Source organism: Candoia aspera, chromosome 4 (genome assembly GCF_035149785.1).
Source record: "Candoia aspera isolate rCanAsp1 chromosome 4, rCanAsp1.hap2, whole genome shotgun sequence".
NCBI lineage: Eukaryota > Metazoa > Chordata > Lepidosauria > Squamata > Boidae > Candoia > Candoia aspera.
In genome coordinates, this window is record NC_086156.1 from 46,483,396 (window position 1) to 46,499,932 (window position 16,537).

At 39.0% G+C, this 16,537-nt stretch overlaps 2 protein-coding genes across 2 annotated transcripts in view; one reads left to right on the forward strand and one right to left on the reverse strand.

Annotated features, from left to right (window-relative positions):
- The window catches only part of LARS2 (leucyl-tRNA synthetase 2, mitochondrial), an 87,336-nt gene extending 81,354 nt beyond the window's left edge, over positions 1 to 5,982 (reverse strand). Inside the window, exons 1-3 of the mRNA XM_063304018.1 lie at positions 5,889 to 5,982; positions 3,528 to 3,785; positions 1,594 to 1,722 (exon numbers count right to left, since the gene is read on the reverse strand). Coding sequence (XP_063160088.1) covers positions 1,594 to 1,722; positions 3,528 to 3,761 — 363 coding nt within the window. The 5' untranslated portion in view covers positions 3,762 to 3,785; positions 5,889 to 5,982. The remainder of the gene's footprint in view (positions 1 to 1,593; positions 1,723 to 3,527; positions 3,786 to 5,888) is intronic.
- LOC134497971 (uncharacterized) lies at positions 5,959 to 15,738 on the forward strand. Its single transcript, XM_063304021.1, has 8 exons — positions 5,959 to 6,132; positions 9,741 to 9,927; positions 10,625 to 10,735; positions 11,754 to 11,823; positions 12,002 to 12,200; positions 12,366 to 12,527; positions 14,587 to 14,644; positions 15,494 to 15,738. The coding sequence occupies exons 2-8, from the start codon at positions 9,751 to 9,753 to the stop codon at positions 15,599 to 15,601; spliced, it is 885 nt and encodes a 294-aa protein (XP_063160091.1). The 5' UTR covers positions 5,959 to 6,132; positions 9,741 to 9,750; the 3' UTR covers positions 15,602 to 15,738.
- The last annotated feature ends 799 nt before the right edge of the window (positions 15,739 to 16,537 follow it).

A 16,537-nucleotide genomic window follows, 5' to 3' on the forward strand; every position in this document is an offset into this window, starting at 1 on the left:
GAATAATTTGTCCAGTTCTGGGCATCACAGTTCAAAAACTGGAGCAAGTTCAGAGAAGGGCAATCAAGAAGGAGAAGGGTCTCAAAACCAAGCCCTATGAAGAATGGTTAAAGAATCTAGATACATTTATCCCCAGAAAAAAATTACTAAGGGAAGCTATCATAGCAGGCATCCAATATCTGAAGGGTTGCCTCTATTGTCCCAGAGGGCAGGATCTGAATCAGTGGCTGTCAGACAGTGGAACAGACTGTCACATGAATTGGTGAATTCTCATTCATCCAAGGTTGGATGATGATGGTGGTGGTGGTGGTGGTATTTCTATTCTGCCTTTAAAAAAAATCTATATATTGGTCAACTCATCCATTACAGATGTGCTAGTGGATCCTGAACTGAGCAGGGGCTGGACTAGATGACTGCTGATGTCCTTTCCACCTTTACAATTCTATGAACCTGACTTCATAGCTAAAATAACTAACTCCTTTTGTTGCAGGGGCACCCATTAACATCGAGCACAGCCTAAGTCAGCTGTGGGTGGAGCTGCCACTTTTTTCTCTTTCTATCGTGCCCAGAAGATAGCAATGCAAGCACACGTTACCCTTGCCAGAAATCTCAACTGCCTGCAGAAAAGCTTGTAAAATCAGCACAACATTGTGAGTTGCCACATATTTACTTCCAAGCCAATTGAAGGTGCCGATACTTGCCCACAATAACTTAAACTTTAAATCCTTGGAGAACCATCTCATGTTGTCCTGCCCATGGCTTAGAATTGGTTAAAAAAAAAAAAAGAGTAAACTCAGTGTTAACAAGGAAGAGACCCTTCTTGTTTATGGTATTCAATTATGGCATATCTCCCTGGTTAAGTACAATGGCATCAGCAGTGCAATTATTTCCTCCCCAGGCGACAATTATTTCCTCAAGCAACAAAATATTAAAGGTTTGTTATCTTATAGTGAACGTCTTATCATTTGCCACTGCCATCTCTTATAATTTACTATGTTCATCCTTTACAGTAGGGATAAATGAATGTTCCTGCAGAATGAGAACCAAGTTTTCCAATAACACAACACTATAAGAGGGGCAGGGCAGACATTTCTCAAAATATATTAAGACTGCACAGCACATCAAAGTGATACCAAATAGGCAGGAAAACGAATTTTCACAACATATGCAGGCAACAGAGAGGAAGCTCAAATGCAGAAAAACTGGGAAACGGAAGTTACAAGTTAGCTATTAAAACAAAAGACAACTCCACAAGCAACCTTGAACAAAAATGCTGAATACCTATTTACAATATGGCCTTTAATTCCTTTAATAATCCAGTTTGGGTCTTCACAGCTTATGCTTTATAACAACCTTCCCCAGCCTAGTGTCCCTCTGATGCACTGGTACTCCAACTCTCCAGATTTCCAACCAACATGAATCTGCTTTATCATCATTAATACAATAGCTGTTAAATAGAAGAATTTCTGTCTTACCTCTTCCCTAAAATAATCAATAGCATGAACTTTCTTTAAATCCTTACCATCATCTAGGTATCAGTAGGAAAACCTTTCTCTGATGATGAAAGAAAGAGGACCATCCTAAAATAAATACCTGCAATCCTCTCATCTTCTGAAACCGTGCTACTGTGTCACTTATGGTGTATACTCGAACATGGCCCATGTGAAGCTTTCCAGAAGGATATGGAAACATTGACAGGATATAATACTTTGGCTTTGATTTCTAAACAAAACAAAACAAATCACTTTGAGCACAAGTCACATAGCAGTATTTTTTTTATTTTTTACATTGCTTATCTTAAAAGGAAAGCTACACTTTCTAAACCAAGAGTACATTTATTAACACTGCAGTTTTCCTATAAAATGGATCACAAAATGTAACATATGGCTTTACCCTCCCTGATAAGTTTTTGAGAATAATATAAATTCTCACACCTTTCTCAATAGGGCAGATTTAACTTATTGAGATTTTGGAAATAGGCAATTTTATTTCACGGCCTGGGCTAATGGGGTTCCTTAGCATTCACTGAGTGAATAAACATACTATGTAATAGTATGTGAAGGTTATATGTGCAGACCTTGGCTGGCCTCAAAAAAGCAAAGCAGATCCTGATCTGGTTAGTCCTTAAATGGGAGACACCAGAAGATTCCAGGGATGTAGGCTTCTAAAAAAAACATCCTGGAAGTACGTAATTACAAATGTTTATCTTGTTGCCAAGAAAACAGCATGAATGTGTCCATGGAATATCAGGAATCAAGTTCAACTTGAGGGAGACATCATCATTTACACAGTGTGGCTGGGGTACGAACTGTATAAATGTATATGACATGAATGGAAAGTGAATAAGATATGTCATATACGCATGACTCACCATTTGGCACAGCATGTAACCCTTCAAGATGAAAAGTTTGCCCACTCCTGTGTAGGAGTACTGGAGTTCTCACAAAGAAACCAGTTCAGACCTTAGCATAATCATAAAGCTTACTGGGTGATTAGAAACCATTCCTCATTCTATTTACAGAGAAACAGGCTTAACTCCTCTTCATTCTTTTAAGCTCCTTGGATGAAAACAACAAAAGCACAAAATAATAGCAACAACAGCCATCTGAAACTATTTCCTGCATTTGAGTTAGGGATATCAGGAAAATATATACAAGTAGTGTTTTGGAATGAGGGTAGTAAGCTCATGCACTTTGGGAAAAGAATTGAAACGATGTGGCTCAATAAATTATAAATAACAGCTAAAAATAATCAGAGTTCAGGATTTCTTAAAATGTGAACCACATTCCACTTGAGAGAAGAAATATATACTGTATGTAAGTACTAACTAGGGAAAGGTTCAAGGACTAAACAGTGGGTGGCAACAGGCATTGGAAGAATGAACTGACATGCCCCAAAGGCTGCAATGGAAACACACAGAGAAACAGTCTAAACAGTAGGTACAACTTAATCATGTAGGGATTAGTCAGGCCCAGCACAAGAACAACCAAGAATCAGTCCAGACAAACTTCAGTTATTTGCCAACGCCATACAGACAGAATCTTGCCAGACTAAAGCAACTCTACCTAACCTCAGGGGAAATAACCTGGGAAAGGTCTAGGGCAGGGCTATTCTGAACCTCTTGGTTTTCCCACAACTGCCTCCTGGACTGTTTCCTCTTATCTCCCTCCCCTTCTTGGAATGTGTTCCCTCCTTCCTGAGAACCAGTGGCGCTGCTGAAAACCACCACAGGATTGTTCGTTTTGGTGCCTTAGAGTCCCTAACCCTGGACTAGTCCCTGCAGTTTTCTTGGCAAGGTGTTTCAGAAGTGGTTTGCCATTGCCTCCTTCCTAGGGCTGAGAGAGAGTGACTGGCCCAAGGTCACCTGGCTGGTTTCATGCCTAAGGCAGGACTAGAACTCCAGGTTTCTAGCTTGGTGCCTTAACCACTACACCAAACTGGCTCTCATGTAGGGATTATGTATGGAATTATTGGGAGAGAAGAAAAAAATTTAAACATGTAATCTTAATTTTTGTTGCAATTCTTACATCTGTTTCTGTGATTTTGCTGAATGATTGCTTTATTCTTGAACACCACCAGTTTTCAACTTTCTTCCTGGTCTCTGTTGTATAATTTTGTTCCCACTTTCCTGTTTCACTAAAAATAGTTCTGCTACATCTTGGGATTCGCCTCTTCTGCCACTTAATTGGGTCTAGTACTCCATTCAGTTGTCTTCTCCAGCATGATGGGAACACAAAAAACTTATTGCAAGGGAACCACATTCTCTGCAGAGTAACTTGGCAGTCCTATTAAAAACAGGAAATGATTTTTACCTTCAGTAATATTAGCACTCAGGAAAAGATGAATTCTTTTAGTTTAAGAAAATGCTGTTACTCTTTGGAGGATTTCTAATAGCAAAACATTTCCAACAATATCGTAGGTTTGCATGCTGTCTGTAAATCAGTTTTTTTTTTTATACTTTGGCTGGGCCACATGGACCTGTAAAACCTATTAGAGCCAGAAGCCAACAACAACAACAACAAAAAGCAAACAGAAAAATACAGAGATAAACTGATATTATAAGATAGTGATTTTTATTTCATTTTTAAAATATATTGCTGTGCAAAATTCCCTGTGGAAATGAGGGTGCACTTGAAATAAGTAACAAATTTGAATGGCAGATATTCCATACAATAACCAAACTGGGATAGTGCTTTCTTCAGATTTGTTCATCTATATCTTCAAAATATAAGAAATACTTTGGCAATGTACTACAGAATGCAAAGGAATGTGTATCACTTAAGAGGTAGACTTACATGTTCAGGACACCTCTTGAAAGTATATGACTCCGCTATTTCAGAATGACAAATTGCAAAAGTGTAATTGATATTCCCCATGTTAATTGTTCTTAAAATCTACCCTTTCAGAGAGAAGAGTCTTTGCTCTACAAAAAGATATTTTTGTAGATGCAGACAGCTTGCAGAGGAACCTTCCAATATGCCCTGAGTGAACATATCCACTAGGAATCAAGGCTGGCACATTTAATTTTTTAAAAAGTATCATTTATTACTGAACAGCTTGGTTATATGATCCTTTTTGATTAAAGAAAAAATATTTAAAAATAAAGACATAAAATAAAGGCACTGTCCTCTAGGATACAAGTGCACAGACATATATGAGGGGGGGAAATTGCAGGTGTGATCTGATTCTACAAGAGGCTTGTAAACATTCAACGTATCATTGACATTTGATTTTCTCTGATTCACATTTATGACTATTTTAATTCATCTCAGTTTATAATCTACTAAACTTTCATACTCTATCAAATGAAGTTGACTGTTATAATCCAGTATAATCCCGTAGTCTATAGCTTACTTTCTTTAGTATATTAGTCAAATTTAAAAATGTATGTATGTATGTATTTTATTTATATAGCCACCTATCTCAGACCAGTGACTCTGGGCAGCTAAAAATAATAAAAAAATAATCAAACAATTAAAACAATACAGAAAATTATACACACACACACACACAGAACCAAGAGATCTTAAAATCTGTTGGTGTCAGCACAACCATGAAATGGGGCCCTTCAGACACTCAGGGCCCCAGGCTCAGACACAAAGCCAAGTCTTCAAGGCCTTCCAAAAAGCTGAAAGTGTCGGAGCCATCCTAATCTCAGGAGGGAGGATGTTCAGAGGGCAGGTGCCACAGCAGAAAAGGCACATCTCTTGGTCCCCGCCAGCTGACATTCCTTGGCTGACCAACCCGGAGCATACCCATCCTGCCAGACCAGATCGGACTGGTAGAAACATCTGGGAAAAGACAGTCCCTGGGGTTAATTTAATTTATAGTTAATTTATAGTTGTACTACTACTTCCTGGGCTCTTGCACTAAAAAACAGATTCTAGGACTGTCCCTTCCAGGAGTAGGAAACCCAAGTCCTTCTGGATCAGTGTTTCTCAGCCTTAGGAACTTTTAAGATGTCTGGACTTCAACTCCCATAACTCCCCAGCCACCTGGCTGGGGAATTCTGGGAGCTGAAGTCCAGACATCTTAAAGTTCCTAAGATTGAGAACCCCTGCTCTAGGTGTTGTTGAACTTCAACTTCCAGCAATCCAAGCAAGTTGGCACATGGTGAGCAATGCTGAGAGTTCGCAACTTTTCCTCCGGACGACGACGAACGTCTCCCTTTAAGGTTTAGTTATAACTTATAAGCAAACGTCCTCAGATTGATTTAAGAAATCAGAGGCTATTTTCCGCTCATACGACTTTGCAGGCTAACCTACAACGAAGTGGAGAACGATTGATACATGTGCAGACTGAGCGGCTGACCCGGGGGGGGGGGGGAGAAGCAGGTCGCAAGCAGGGGAAGAGAAGCAACGTCCTCGGCAGGGAACAGCATTACTTACAAACGAAGAGGAACGATTGTGGTTCACGTGCCCCGCAAGCCAGCTGCCAGGATGGGCGCTGCCATCTTAATTTGCGCTCCTCCTCTCGTGAGCAAAAAGCCGGCTCGCGCAGGCGCAGAGCCATCCCGGTGGAGAGCCGTAAATCGCGAGAAGCTGCTTGAGAGAAGCGTGAGAAGATCCGCGCACTTTGAAAAAGGGGCTGGGGCTGGATTCCACCGGAGCCTGAGGAGTTCTAGGGGAAGAGGTGGGGGAAGAGGTGGGTGAAATGTTTAGCTTGCTCTCCCTCTCCCTCTCCCTCTCCCTCTCCCTCTCCCTCTCCCTCTTTTTCTTATTCCAGGGAGAAATAAGATCCTTCCTAAATGGTCTCTGTAGCTGTTTTCCTACTTTGCTATGCTTCTGTTCCCCTGGATTATCACAGTACTGTATGTTCCTTCTTGCCAAGTTTCTAGAAGCGTAAGGTGCTTTTTGGGTGCGGAGCTGCCTAATTTTTTAAGTGGATTTGAGAACTTTTTCATAATCCTGCAATCACAACCTAGGTGGTTCTTTTCGTTATTGGATCGATTATATGGTGATAGTAGTATCTCAGTGGGATTACACACCCTTATCATTTACTTTGTAATTATATATTTGTATTTTCTCTGCAGGGTGACTGGATAAAAAGTAACAACGCTCGCGATCTCTTTCTCTTTCCCACTTTAGATTCCCTGAAAAATGCGGCGTTGCATTCTGGGATGAAGCCATTTGAATCAGGGGCTGTTTGTTGATTCCTCTTATAACGTTCAAAGAGAAGTTTGGGGGGGAAGCAAAAAAAATTCAGACTCAGAAATGTGCACTTCTCTGGCAAAACGTAGTTTTATATTTTATTAACAGTTACATATGGCAAACCAATATTGCCAATTTTTAAAAAAATAACAAAATGTTATGCAGAGCAGGATGCCACACAAGTTAATAGGTTTCTATCCTACCCTCCCCACTTTTCCCCACTTTTTTGGCATTGATTGTATTGGCTATATAGACAGCAAAGCAAATTCCTCAACTGAAAGCAAGTGATTTCTGAAAACATTTTAAATATTTTATCTATCTGGTCAATGTATTTAAAAGCAAAAACACTCCCAAGATGGCTTGCTCAGTAAAACTGGCTCCAATAAAAAGAATTGCAAGAGTAAAACAGCAATGCTGATAAAATCCACAAATGCCAATAATCAAAATATCCAGCCCAAACAATGCTAACATGAAGAATAGGCAACTCTCTAACTAGACAAATACAGAATTAAATTGTTTTCAGTCAAAATGCAGGTTTTAAGTATCAGGACTAAACAGATTTCCCAATCTTTTTATGCAGGTTTCCACTTCTTACTACAGTTTTCTTAATTTCGGTACAGTAGTATAATCTATCTCAGTGTTTCTCAACCTCAGTAACTTTAAGATGTGTGGACTTCCAACTCCCAGAATTCCCCAGCACTTGCCAAGGTTGAGAAACATTGATCTACAGCAAGATCTTTCAAACTGTGCCTCTTGATTGGTTCAAGAATTTTTATAGGCTCCGTGGCATGAAAAAGTTTGAAAATCTCTATTTTAGAGCATAGTAGGATGGATGGTACTTTTTGTGAGTTTTTCCTCCATGCCCTTAAATAATTGGGGGCTAGAAATGATTGTGGATTACCAGTAGATCTGTGTATATCTTCTGCCTGCCTTTTTGAACTTTCTGACATGGTTTGCACCTTCTGCTAAATCTTAATGTGGAAGGAAGAGGCAGAGCCTGAAGCCTTGTCAGTGGGGTAAGATAACACTGTATGGTAAAAAGAAAAACGTATCTTTGACACCCATTTGCTCATCCAGTAAGTCAAGCTTCCTCAAATTGGTGCCTTCCAGATAGATTGATTTACAACTGCTGTCATTCTTATTGGCTGCAGGATGATGGAAATTGTAGTCCAGTGCACTTTGAAGGTGCCAGGTTGGGGAAGTGAAAACTGCTAATAACTTCAATGGGCCAATTTACTTGTACATGAAGAAAAATGGAAGTTGGACTTCCAGTGGGAATATGGTGGTCTGAACAGCTGTGCCTGCAAGGTCTGCGGGCAGATCTGACGTGGCTTTTTTTTTTGGCTCAGGCAGGCTTTTCCTGAAGCCCTAGAGCATTTTCATGGACAGAAAATGCTCAGAATTATCCCATTCCTACTTCAGAACGGCGCCTCGCAGCCAGAGGATAGCAAACAGCGTTAGTGCTAATCTGGTAAGAGATGCCGGGAGGCTGGGACGTCACCATTTCCAAACCGCTCTGTAGCCTTAAAGGGACACTAAGACCGGCCATTCCATTTCTAAACCCAATTTATATATTTTTTTCAAGTTTATGTACCCCAAGAGAGGCTTTCTACAGCAAGGAGAAGCAGTCTTTCTTGGTGCTTATTGTTATTTTTGGATTAATTTTTAAAAATCTTTTTAAGCTTTGGCTTGTTTTCCCATTTAAATACTGAGGGGGACTGAGAATAAATGCCTCCCTGTTACTATTTTTGTACTGAATTTGAAGAATGTAATGTTTTCCTACATGTTGAATCTGCTGTTTTGAACCTTCAACTTTCTGTTGCCACTTTCCCTGGGAAGCTGCCTCTTATCATACTTTTACTTGTGTAAACATTTCCGGAAATCTTCTATTAGCTCTTACTTTCACTAGTTAACTATCTAGGGGGTGCCATAATCTACTGCCTGCAACATGGAAGATTCCAAGCAGACATTCTCATGTTCTGAGCTTAAGCAGATTCTCTCTGATTCCTGTTAAGTTATTATGCAATATATTCGGGACATTGTGGAAAATATCAGCTTTAAAATGTGTCATCTGGCTGAAGATGTTGTGGAAGAAGTTGAAGATTTTAACAAAGATAGAGATGTTTCTCCTGAAAGCGAGATTGAAGCCTTTGTTGAAATGCCAGACAATGACCACATTCTGGTGTTGAAGGGGTTAAAGGCATAGACTGAACAGCAAATTACAAATGGAATTCTTTTTCTGATGGAATATTACAGGAAAGAAGAGGCTTTGCTCTGTGGGAGGTTTTTTGCTGAGAAGTCTGAGTTTTTAAGGGGGGCAGTTGGGCTTTTTGATTTTTGTATGAAAAATGCGTTGTGTGTACTATGGAGATATGTAAATGCCTTGGTATATTTTGAAATGGGGTAAAGATTTAAGAATGTTTATTTGGACTTTTTTAAGGCTTGTTTGATTCCATTTTTGTTCAATAATTTGGATTAAGGTTAATTGGATTGCTTTTAAGGTTTGTTTGATTTTATTCCTTAATTTGTTAAGATTTATAAGGTATAATAATAATTGCTTGTTTTTAGATTTAATAGGGTTAAGATTATTATAGTATTATTAATTATAAAAGTAGGCTATTTGTATGTTTTTTAGTTTGATCTTTATTATAGTGGACAGAAATGTATAGAATAGTGGTAGGAAGGAAATAAATGTTGTTTTGGGGGAAGGAAGTTGATTAGGAGGTTTATATACTTTTTTTTTTCTTTTAATATAAGGGGAAGGAACAACTGTACTTAGTGATTTTTATAATGTGCTAATGGAATGAATTATAAAGACAATGTGATTTTGGTTTGATACAGAGTAAGGGATTGATTATGGAAATTGATGTATATTTTTGCTATTAAAAGTCAGAATCGTTATGTAATCTTTACAATTCTTTTTTTCTTGTGTTTCACACCTTCTTAGTTTTTTTTGTAGTTTTTTTCTTTTTTGTAGTTTTTATCTTTGCTTTAAACTTAATAAAATTCTTATTAAAAAGAAGAAAGAAAAATGGAAGTTGGTTTTGTACACTCTTGACTTCCATTATCTTCTTTCTGTTTCTGGTTTAGAGTTTCTAAAATGCCCCGCCAAGGCCGTAAAACTACAAAATCCACTTCTACCCTCCCGCTACGCATGCCAGCCAAGGACTCTTCATGTCTACCACTCAGTGCAACTTTCTCAGTGGACTACAATACCCTAAAGAGGGCCCAGTTGCAACTCCAGTGTAAGAAGCTGGGTCTTCGTGCCACAGGAAAGGTGAGAGGAGGTTGTTCCAGGTTTCTCTCCTGTTTTCACACTACTGTTGATCATTAGATGGGAATCCAGATTTTCACAATTGCAAACTCCCATGTGATTATCATATCATTAAAAGAATGAAGAAAATCTATTTTCTTTTGTGTTTGTTTACTCAAAAGCAATTACAACTGTTCTTTTATTTTGCATTACAGTATTCTATGTCAATTTTTCCCAACTTGGTGTCTGTCAGATACGTTGAAACATGACTGTTGCCTTATTTATTGCACTTGTATACCTCCTTGTGCTCAGTGTAAAAATCTAGTCATTGTGGCTCGTAAAGCACTGTGGCTTAGTTTGAACCAGGCCATTGGGGCTTGTTCAACACAATATGCTTGGAAGTAATGTGGGAATCCATCTGTCTTCTAAGTCTGATAGTGGAGTTCTTTCTCCTAGATAGATTGGCTTCTCTCATGCCTGCAGAGCCCCATCAGCCCTCACATTGTGAATTGCCCATAGGTTCTTCCCTCCCCTTCTGACCCTACCAGCAAAGGTGTCCCTGGCAGAAGCTCATGATCCCTCTAGCATCACACTCAGGATCATTGAAGCTACTGAGCTGCCACATCAATATAATAATCCCCCAGGAGGACTAATACCCTGAGATTAATTCTTACATCTGCCCATTGCTGCAATTGTGGATTTTTCTTCTTCTTCTTCTCAGAATGCTGAACTTGTAGAAAGGCTGAAAGCTTATCATGGAGAATCTTCATTGAAAATGGCTTGCAATAAAGAAGAAACAAACAAGTCAGAAGAGAGTTCTGACAATCTTGGGGTTAGTAGTTCTGGATTTAGGTTGATGGGATTTCAGGAGTGGATATTAGCAGAAAGAAGAAATGATTAGAAAGGAAGTTGGTAGAAACACTCTGCTGAGAAGGACAGGACCTGGCAACTCTTGAGTGAGGAAAAAAAATCAGCATTTTAGTAATGGAGGCAGACTTCTAGCTGTATGTTTGGAAGAACATTGCCACTTAAAATTGGTGGGATTTCCTTACATAGATTGGTTATCTGCCTTAGCATAAGGCAGCTTCACATACTGCTTTCTGAGATATCCAAAATAGGCCATTCCATGAATACATATTGATACATTTGCCATGATTGCTTCTGACTATAAAAGTTTCATTTAGTCAGTTTACCTCTGAATAGCAGAAGCTGGGACTGAGCAATAAAGGAGTCTGTTGCCTTGGTGTCCAGTGTGTGAGCATTCCAGATGTATCTACCTACCCACTATTGGGAAGGTGTGCTAAATGGATCCTTGCCTTCAATTTAGCAGGACTCTACTTTAGACTGTTCTTGTTTAATATGGTGACAAATGTAAATGTGGGTTGCTCTCAGAATCAAGGAAGTCATACCAAAAGTGAAAGGAAAATACCTGAATAGATGGGGCTGTCAAAATCCTTTTCGTTCTATGATCCAAAATGTCATACAGTAGTGTATTTCCATGACTGGCATAGTAGACAGGAAGGTGGAGACTTTATAACCATGGGAAGCAACAGGATAGAGGACGGATAGGACAAAGGACAAATTTATATACTTTGTAAGCCACCCAGAGTCTTTTGAAGTGGGCAGCTATAATCCATTTAATAAATTTTGATTGTGATTAAGGGAAAGCATTGGGAGTGAGCAAAGGAAAGTACCTCACCCTTCCCCAACCGAGTGCTGTTCAGATACTTTGGGACTACAAATTTGCAATCAAATTCTGGGCCTTGCAATCTCAATATATTGTGGGGGGGCAGGTTTGAAAAGGCTATTCTACAATATTGCTCATGCCGATACCCACTTGCCCCTTCTAGACTCCTGTGATGGCCCCTCTTCTAGATCTTTCCAAGGATATAAAAACAGAGACCTCTGAAGAGAAAACAGGTGATCAGATCTTGGAGGGGAGGGAGCAGGGGAGGAGCCAGGGCAGAAATGAAAGGTCAAAAAGAATAATGGATTAGTTGAAAGAATTTGGGCCTGTGCTCAAAAAGATTAGACTACAGAAGAGAATTAAGGAATACTAATGAAACCAGATCTTGAGTAAGCCTTGTTTTCCTTTTAGATATGGTCCGTGGTTGGTGCATAGTCCATGGAATGGTGCTGTACCGTCCAGCATCCAGCTGGGTTCCTCTAGTGCTCCGCGGAGGCTTGGTCTGTGTCCAGGATGGAGAAAACCTGGTCCCTTTTCACCTTCCCCCATTGAATATTTCTGTCCCTGAGGGATTGTTGGACAACTATGTTTGCAATGACTGTGTGCTCAGGTAAAGCTGCCTACTCTCCTGTAGGTCCTCTGTTTCAAGAATAGAAAATGTGCTGCTGGTGGTGCTGTTTTCAGCATCCTTTCTTACTGTCTATGGGTGCAGCTGCAGCTGGGACTTCTAGTTTAGTGCTCTGCTGTTTAGTGCCTTCCCAATTTATTGTCACAGGAACCAAGAAAAGCCAAAGAAATGTCCCTTGTGCCAACAAATCCAAGGGAAAGGTAGTAGAGCTTATTTATCCCAGAATTTTTTCAAGAACCTTTCCCCTTTGGTGAAAAGCGCCTCTTCTTCTTCACTCCTTGCAACTGGTGGTTCTAAAGAAAAAAGAAGGTGAGTTGCATGCTTGTGGAACTGCCAGTCTCCTGAGTATTTGTATGTTGGGAATTATACTGACAAATACAGTAAGTCTTGATTTAATGGACTATTTGGGGCAAGTGGTGACCATTTGAGCAAAGTGCCCATTAAATATGACTTTATGTAATTTGCATAAATTATGTCATTTGCACAATTATATAATATATACTTTATGTCACTACATATTTACTCAAATGCAAAAATTACATCAGTTTTCTAGGCTTAGGAAACAGGAGTTTGACTTGTTTGGAGATAAGTCCAAATTAAAATGTAGTTTACTGCAGAGATTGGATCATTTGGTTATTTCTGAATCAATAGTGTGGTTTTTCAAAAATATTTTAGTGGGAAATTGAAATACATATAAAACATTTTTGGGCTTATGTTTTCTTTATTTAATAATTAAAACAAGGATTTACTGCTTATCAAACAATACCATAAGACTTTCCTAACCTTTGCTCTTTCCTACTCAGTGGAACTTAAATATCTGGATAAAAGCAGTTATGATTGCAATCTCCAAGTCTGGAGCTAGCATAAGTATTGTAGCTGTGTACAAGCAAAATTGGAAATATCCTCAGTGCTAAAGAGAGAAAAGCACTGAGGTTGTTAGATCAATGCTGGGCACTTATATAACTCTCAGCAATCATAGCAGTATGGCCTTTTTCCCATTTTAAAAAGCCAAGACAGATTAGGAAATCAACTCCGGTTGACTCTGAAGGTTTGTTACTTACTGCTCACTCCTTCCTCTAACCACCCTCCCCCACAAAAAAGATCTTTGCAGAGCTGGTGTGTCCTACATTTTTTCAGCCACAACTCTGTCTTCTGAAATGTGGGTAGACTAATGCTGAATATTGTAAATATTGAAAAGGTTATCCTACCAATGTATGGAGATGGATACCCCCATGTCACATCATCTATTCTGTTATGATGAAGAAGTTGTATTTTTGTTTGTTTGTAATTAAAGTTTTATACTTCCAGTTACTGAAGTCTCATAGTAATTTCCAGTTAAAACATAAAAACATAACTAATTAAATAGATTAAACTAACCAATATTAAAGCCATTAATACCTGTTTGAAAACCTGTTCAACAAAACATTTTTTACACTTCTGAAATGCCAACAAGGAAGTTAGGTCCCTCAATTTGATTAGGAGCACATTCCACAGACCAGGTGGCTGTAGAGAAGGCGCAGTATCAAGTCATGAAGAAATGAACATTTGGTTCACCTATAGCTTAGGTGACCCACTCCAGAGGCCGTCATTGAACAGGGAGGTTGAGAATAATAAGAAAAAGATGGTATCAGATAACCTTGATCTAAACTAAGTTGAGTTTAGATTAGCATTTTTTCTCTTGAAATAAATTTGCATACATAGACACTGGAACAAGTTTACATACAGGTAGTCCTCGATTAACAACCACTTGTTCAGCAACCATTCGAAGTTACAACAGCACTGAATGAGGAGACTCATGACTGGTCCTCGTAGTTACAGCTATTGCAGCATCTCCGCAATCACACGAACATGATTCGAGTGCTTGGCAACCAGCTCGCAATTACAATGGTCGCAGTGTCCCATGGTCATGAGATCTCCATTTGCAACCTTCACTGCCAGCTTCCAACAAGCAAAGTCAATGGGGAAGCTGGCAGGAGGTCATAAATGGCAGTCCCATGACATCACGCTTTACGACCATATCACTTAGCAACAGTTGCCGTCCCAATTACCATAGTTAAGCAAGGACTTCCGGTATATAGACTGCTAATAGGACATGATGGTACAGATGTACAGTATATGTTATCCAGGAGAGGACAGTATAAAACAAATAAAGTGAGCAAGTTCCAGATCCTCTCAGTGAATGTTTCTCCTGTCGCAAGACTATTAAGATTGTTCTCACCACTTAAAAGAAAGGAACCTTAACAATAAGTCAAACTTTTGTTTTTATATATAGTAATAGTAAATAGAAGGATCTTATTATACAATAGCTCGGAGGAATTACATTCCATCACTTAGCTAATACTTATTCCCCATTATCCTGTATCTGCAGAACTGTAGAGATTAAAAAACTATACCAGCCCCAAGAGGACCAGGCCTATGCCCAGCGGGTGAGTGTCAAGCAATGGGAGAGATTGCTATGTCTTGAGTAGCAGCATTGTGATTCCACTGTTTGTATAGCTGCTTAGGTGAATTCATTACATCAGATGTGGTGTGGTTTTGAAAGTGGTTTAAACAAATTCATGAAGAATATCAGTGATCATTAGTCAGGAAAATACAGTAGACTCTCAGTTAACCTGAACTCAAGCAACCGACACTCTCAAGCAACCGGCAAAAAAAATCGAATAAATAATATAGTAGACTCTCAGTTAACCAGAACTGACTCTCAAGCAACCAGCAAAAAATCAAATAATACTTTAAATAAAATTTAAACTCTCAAGCAACCAGAAACTACATTTATCCAGCATCTACCAATCCCCATGGGTGCTGGTTAACTGAGAGTCTACTGTGTATTACTTCCATATCAGGCAATAAAACTCAGTGTTGGTTCACTAGGAAGATAATTGGGAAAGTGTCCTTTCGTTGTCTTTGTGGGCTTCCCATAGACATCTTGTTCATTATTGGGAGGCACAAAATGGAGGACTTGGTAGGACTTTGGTCCAATATTGCAAGACTCTTATGGGTTTCTCTTGTATTCCCAAACTTGACCCTGTCTCCTATGGGAAGATGTATGTCAGGTCAGCTGTCCCTTTACCAAACTTTTTCACCATTCTAACCAGTGATCCAGTCTGGTTGATTTGCAGGTAGGAAAGGAAGAACTTTCTGTGTAAGACATGGAAATAACTCATTTTCCAAAGGCTACTTGGATAGCCTGATAATTATATTGAGATAATCTTAAGAATTTATACAGTTTAATTATTTGCCACTTAGAACTGATGAAGCCATTTTTCCTCATGCAGGTGGATGGGATTCTTTCCCAGATGGCCAGGGGAGAGCTTGGTATGGATCGAGCTTTGCGTCCTCTCCAGCCCCTGGTTGTCCATTCCCCATCTCCATACGAAAGATGAGATGTTTGAAAAGGAATTCTCTCAAAAGCAGAGAAGAAGAAAAACTGTCATGTGCTCAAGTATTTGTACATATATCTATGGATGTTCATTAGGTTTTTATTTGCTCTATTGTAATAAAGATTGCTTGTAAATATTGGCATTATTCTCACCACCATATCTAGAATGGAGAGGGCTTTACATTTTGTCCATTTCCATATATTCTTAGTCCACCATAGTTTTATAAGAAACATGTAAATATTCCATTGAAATTCAATAGCTCAATCAATTTTGAAAACACATTAAGTAATAGTTCCGTTTTATTCTACATTTGACAGATCTCAGCTTTAGTACTATGTCCATTCTGGACACCACACTAAGAAAAATTCAGACAATGAGGATGATGAACAGCCTGGAAATTGTATCTTTGGATGAGAAAAGAAAATAGAGAATGTTTAGTCTTGAAAAGACTGAGGAGAGCATATGATAGCACTTTTCAAGTACCTGAAAAGTGAGGAAAATGATCAAACAGAACTAGACTGACGGATTCTGTCTTGTCCCATAATGCAGGACACAGAATAATTAAATCCCTTAAATTACAGGAAGGTATATTCCATTTGAATGTTATGAAAAACTTCTTAACAGAGATGTTTAATGCTGGAACAGATTCTTAAAGGTGGTGATGAACTCCCCTTCATTGAATGTCTTCAAACAGAGGCTGTGATGAATCCTGCATTAAGCAGGGGTTGGACTCAGTGACCTAAATGCCATCTTTTGAAAGCCACTCTAGTTTTGTTTTCTAGTTCCAAATGACTGAACACCTTTCCACTGTTCTGATAGCAAAAGCTGAATACACACACACACACACAATTGTTCATTTTAAGAGTGCCCATGCTGCTTTTAAAATCAAAGTTCTCCCAGGACTGTGTATAAGCATTTTAAAATCACAGTGTGTGAATC

Excerpts from the sequence above, each read along its gene's own strand:
- LOC134497971 (XM_063304021.1), top strand. The coding sequence starts at position 9,751 with ATGCCCCGCCAAGGCCGTAAAACTACAAAATCCACTTCTACCCTCCCG. Across the intron at positions 11,824-12,001 it reads GACCTCTGAAGAGAAAACAG|ATATGGTCCGTGGTTGGTGC; the intron begins GTGATCAGATCT and ends TTTTCCTTTTAG. Across the intron at positions 14,645-15,493 it reads ACCAGGCCTATGCCCAGCGG|GTGGATGGGATTCTTTCCCA; the intron begins GTGAGTGTCAAG and ends TTCCTCATGCAG.